This window comes from Entelurus aequoreus, linkage group LG27, assembly GCF_033978785.1.
Source record: "Entelurus aequoreus isolate RoL-2023_Sb linkage group LG27, RoL_Eaeq_v1.1, whole genome shotgun sequence".
NCBI classification, from domain to species: domain Eukaryota; kingdom Metazoa; phylum Chordata; class Actinopteri; order Syngnathiformes; family Syngnathidae; genus Entelurus; species Entelurus aequoreus.
Genome location: NC_084757.1, coordinates 13560615 through 13566399, shown reverse-complemented (window position 1 = coordinate 13566399; position 5785 = coordinate 13560615). Strand labels below are relative to the sequence as shown.

The 5785-nt window shown below is 37.7% G+C and overlaps 1 protein-coding gene across 2 annotated transcripts in view; it reads right to left on the bottom strand.

Moving 5' to 3' along the window:
- The window catches only part of plekhb2 (pleckstrin homology domain containing, family B (evectins) member 2), a 19859-nt gene extending 14276 nt beyond the window's left edge, over positions 1–5583 (bottom strand). The window contains exons 1-3 of one of the 2 annotated variants that reach the window (XM_062038744.1): positions 5249–5583; positions 198–246; positions 1–120 (exon numbers count right to left, since the gene is read on the bottom strand). The exon at positions 1–120 is cut by the window's left edge and continues 33 nt beyond it. In XM_062038744.1, the coding sequence (XP_061894728.1) occupies positions 1–120; positions 198–234 (157 nt within the window). In that variant the 5' untranslated portion in view covers positions 235–246; positions 5249–5583. Of the gene's footprint in view, positions 121–197; positions 252–5248 lie in introns of both variants that reach the window. The other variant, XM_062038743.1, reaches the window with a different exon arrangement.
- Positions 5584–5785: the final 202 nt, after the last annotated feature.

Sequence of the window (5785 nt, the reverse complement as noted above, 5' to 3'; positions counted from 1 at the left end):
AGTCCACCTTCATGTGGATGTCATCCTCCATGTCCCTCCGCTGCTGGTCGTTGTAGAAGACGAGGCGTCCGTCGGCCCACAGGTCAAACCATTTCTTCTTCCAGCGGCGCAGAATGGTGCCTGATGTGGAAGACATCAAGAAGAGGTAATGGTCACAAGCCTTCACGTATATATAATGATTAACATTTGTAACTTACTTTGCCTATGGAGCCAGCCGCTCTTCACCATGGCCATCTTGGGAGGTATCTAAACTGTCAACACAAGTCAAGTGATGATAACTGGGTGTGGCGTCTCCAAACCTCCACTAACATAAGCTAGTCACAGCTGTGCTTTATTATCTCAAACAAGGCATGCAGGCATCCATGCATGTACATCAGGGGTGTCAAACTCATTTTTACTTTTTGTACAGAACGCCACTACAATAGTTAAAAACAAATAAAGTGCACTTTTGTGCATGATGTCACACAAGATATTTCAATAAGTGTCAAATAAAAATGAGCTGCATAATAGGTAATCAAATAGTGTATGTCCTTCGCTATGTGGTAGGTTCCTGCGGACGTTATCTCCTTCTGTTGTTGACTATTTTTATCATAGTGTTTATCTGGAAATGGAATATGCCAGGCTTAATTGGGTCAGTGCTGGTTGCGTCGGCCGGAGATGTTGAGTTTCAAGCACTCTTCATTCTCTAACGGGTGACTTTTCAAATGATGCTACAAATTAATAGTGCTGCTACATTTTGTAGCAACGCTTTTGCCGCATACTTGACATATTACGGTTGTCTGTTCAACATCTTTCCGCTTGAAGCCGAAAACCACCGCCAGACGATGGACCCCGTGCTGTTTTTCTTGGGAATTAATTATTCTTCCTCCATTTGTTACCGGATTGGCACCTTCTCTCTCCCGTATTACCACTCGCACGGCTCCGCTTGCACCACCTGCCACTGCTAACTTTACCCATGCCGCTACCAATGTTCCCTCTAATTGTTCATCTGTGTGAGCAAATGCACAAACACCCTGAGCATTCAGTGGAATACATACGTGCACACTGTGGCCATACAAGCAGCAACATTTGTCTCAAACCTGACATAACAATTTAAAATGTCTTATTATTATAATCAAGTGACTAGTCAATTTCAATTGATTATTTTCTAATAGATGTGATTTGGCCCACTTAGATATTGTTTGTTTTTTTAATCCGCTATGCACTGTAGTATTTTATGCCTGGGTGGGGGTCCTGCTTTGGAAAGATTGTGTACCCCTTTCAGGGATCACATTTAGTTCCCCTTAAAACATTCACATGTTGCATGAGATGAAGTGTTTATTAACTCTCTGTACGTAAAATAAATATTTTTATTAGCAATTATGTAGTCCTGTAACATCATTTCATGATTAATATCCAAAAAATAACATTCTTAACAAATGACAGTAGAATAAGCACAATGATTGAGGAGTCATAGTAAAACGACTTGAAATTTACACTTTACGTGTAGTGTTGGAGTTGTCCAACTTTTTGTGTGGCCATAAACGCACCAGTGGCTAATTGCCATAGTGTTGGTGCAGGTGAGAGAGAAAGCAAGCGGCTGCTGTTGCTATAACAGATGACAAAGAGTTGCTTTTGGCTTGGTTTGTACGGTAGACAACGACCAGTTTTGCTAGATAAAAGTATTTTACACATTGTTTTGGTGTGGTTATGGCATTTACACATTGTTTTGGTGTGGTTATGGCAGACAAACAATTTCGCTAAATAAAGGGACCGATGGAATTCCTGTCCTCTTTTAAGTGTCTCCACAGACGTTACAATAATCTAAGTGTTGACAAACATTGTTTTATCTGTTGTGGCCGCCTTTCGTCACCTGTTACTCACAGTTGCATTGCAAAATCATACAAAACAAACAATTTGTTTATTTTGTTTAGAGTGGGATTTGATTTTTTGCGCGGCATAGATTTGCTGTGCGCAGAGGACGCGTGAGCAGTGCGCAATTGCGCAGCTTAGAGGGAACGTTGGCCGCTACCTCTCTGCTCCGCGAGGGCGTATGACGTTGCACACGCGACAGTATGTGACGTATGTAAGAAGGTGCGCTTGTTTTATGTCTCTGTGAGGAGACAAGAAAGAGTGAGGAAAGCCTGTAGTGTAACGCCCGCAGCTGAAAGCAACTGTGTGAGAACGTATACTCGAATACTCACGATAGTTATTTTCTACATCGCACAGAGACAAACCCGCGATATATCGAGTGTATTCGATATATAGCCCAGCCCTACTTAAGTGTACATTTTTGATAGCAAAAAAAAAAATCCTTGGAATATCAGATAGTGTAGAACATATGCAATTGCACGTGCAATATTTTTATGTTAAAAATTTAACATTTTGCTACAAATATGTTTTTAATTCCAGCCTTTTGCAGGCAACAAACTATTTGGTGGGCCACAAAAATGACTTAGCAGACCACATTAAAATGACAAGATTGGCCACAATAGAATACGGCGGGCCAGATTTGGCCCCCAGGCCTTGAGTTTGACACCTTTGATGCACATACGAACAACAACTATGGACGTCGTCGTGGCTTGTGCAGCCCTTTGAGACATTTGTGATTCAGGGCCGTATAAGCAAACGTTGATCACTAATGATGTTTGACAAACTATTAACCGACACTAGTAAACCCCAGCTGCCCTTTATTGTGTCGAACATGAACTCACAAGGCATCCATGTACATCAGGGGTGCTCATTACGTCGATCGCGAGCTACCGGTCGATCGCCAGCCAGGCATTAAAAAAATAGTCCTAAAAATGAGCGATCATAAATCTTCACTCTGACGTCACTTGATTGAGATTTACGGCACCCGAGGGTCTTCTGAGATGACGCTGGCTGCTGCCAGCTCGTTAAAATTACCGACAGGAAGGCGAAAAACACATTATTTCAACAGACTCTGGCGCCGTACCTGTCGTCAAAACTCCAAAGACCGACTGCACAGTTGCACAATAAAAGCTCTGCTTCATCCTGCCTGCGCTAACAAGAGTCTCAGAAAGCTGGCGTGCACAAGCTAGCAAGCTACGGAGTTTGCCGCCAATGTATTTCTTGTAAAGTGTATAAAAAGGAGTAAGGAAGCTGGACAAATAAGATGCCAAAAACCAACCACTTTCATGTGGTATTGGACAGAAAGGAGGACTTTTTTTCTCCTCCATTCGAAAATGCGGACGTTATCAGCACCACTGTCTGATTCCTATCAATGCAAGTCATCAAAATCAGGTAATACACCAACTTATATTCTTGTCTTCATGAAAGAAAGGAATCTATATGTTAAACATGCTTGTATTATCTTTAAACACCTTTAACTCATTAACAATATTAACTATATGTGTTAAACATGCTTGCATTATCTTTAAACAACTTTAACTTGTTAACAATATTAACTATATGTGTTAAACATGCTTGTATTATCATTAAAAACTTTTAACTTATTAACTATATGTGTTAAACATGCTTGTATTATCATTAAACACCTTTAACTTGTTAACAATTTTAACTATATGTGTTAAACATGCTTGTATTATCTTTAAACACCTTTAACTTGTTAACAATATTAACTATATGTGTTAAACGTGCTTGTATTATCTTTAAACACCTTTAACTTGTTAACAATATTAACTATATAGCAAGCTACGGAGTTTGACGCCAATGTATTTCTTGTAAAGTGTATACAAAGGAGTACGGAAGCTGGACAAATAAGATGCCAAAAACCAACCACTTTCATGTGGTATTGGACAGAAAGGAGGACTTTTTTTCTCCTCCATTCGAAAATGCGGACGTTATCAGCACCACTGTCTGATTCCTATCAATGCAAGTCATCAAAATCAGGTAATACACCAACTTATATTCTTGTCTTCATGAAAGAAAGGAATCTATATGTTAAACATGCTTGTATTATCTTTAAACACCTTTAACTCATTAACAATATTAACTATATGTGTTAAACATGCTTGCATTATCTTTAAACAACTTTAACTTGTTAACAATATTAACTATATGTGTTAAACATGCTTGTATTATCATTAAACACTTTTAAATTTTTAACTATATGTGTTAAACATGCTTGTATTATCATTAAACACCTTTAACTTGTTAACAATTTTAACTATGTGTTAAACATGCTTGTATTATCTTTAAACACCTTTAACTTGTTAACAATATTAACTATATGTGTTAAACGTGCTTGTATTATCTTTAAACACCTTTAACTTGTTAACAATATTAACTATATAGCAAGCTACGGAGTTTGACACCAATGTATTTCTTGTAAAGTGTATACAAAGGAGTACGGAAGCTGGACAAATAAGATGCCAAAAACCAACCACTTTCATGTGGTATTGGACAGAAAGGAGGACTTTTTTTCTCCATTCGAAAATGCGGACGTTATCAGCACCACTGTCTGATTCCTATCAATGCAAGTCATCAGAATCAGGTAATACACCAACTTATATTCTTGTCTTCATAAAGAAAGGAATCTATATGTGTTAAACATGCTTGTATTATTATTAAACACCTTTAACTTATTACCAATATTGACTATATGTGTTAAACATGCTTGCATTATCTTTAAACACCTTTAACTTGTTAACAATATTAACTATGTGTTAAACATGCTTGTGTTATCATTAAACACTTTTAACTTATTAACAATATTAACTGTATGTTGTTAAACATGCTTGTATTATCTTAACACCTTTAACTTGTTAACAATATTAACTATGTGTTAAACATGCTTGTATTATCTTTAACCACATTTAAGTTAACAATATTAACTATATGTGTTAAACATGCTTGTATTATCTTTAAACCCCTTTAACTTATTACCAATATTAACTATGTGTTAAACATGCTTGATTATCTTTAAACACCTTTAACTTATTACCAATTTAAACTATATGTGTTAAACATGCTGGTATTATCTTTAAACACCTTTAACTTGTTAACAATATTAACTATTATGTATTAAACATTATTGTATTATCATTAAACACGTTTAACTTGTTAACAAAAACATATATTTCATAAATAAGTAAATATAAATTATATATATGAAAGAGGTAGATCCCCACGACTTGATCAATTGAAAAGTAGCTCGCCTGCAGAAAAAGTGTGCTGTACATAGTACTAGAAAGCACATTACAACTTGAGGCAGCCATTGTTATAGTTTCTGTTTACATTAGCTCATGTTTGTTCGACTCGATCAGCGTCTAGCATTTTAGCTCACCTGGCTGTGTTCGTTGCTTGCCAAATGTGTCGTTATAGATAAAGAACAGTTGGCTTTAACGCGGCCTGCTCGCTTGTTGTTGCTGGAACAGCAATCGAGGCTCGAAAGCAGTCAAAGCGGAAGTGACGTGTTCGGCACCAGCGAGATGCCCTTCTCGCTATAAAACCCTTGTCAAATACCTTTTTTTAACAGTCGTGCCAAAACATCCCAGTAAGACGTTATCAGGGGCATTTAGTTAACCTTTACTAATTTAGTACTCGGATATTATCAACAGGAAGCAATTTTAACGATTAAAGGACGAGTTTAGTAATCACGGTGTAAAACAGCCTCTTTGATATAGACGATCTTTGGCCTCATTTTCTCCAACGGGGATGTATTTGTTTTCGATGACGTAAGCCATCAGCTGACATCTTTGGAACGTACTAGCAAAAAGAAAAAGAAGGGCGTGCGCGTTTTGTGAACTCGGTCCCAGGGGGGGGTCACGTGGTCATCCTGTCCAGGTCACAACTCCCATTACAGTTACCGTACTGCGCATGT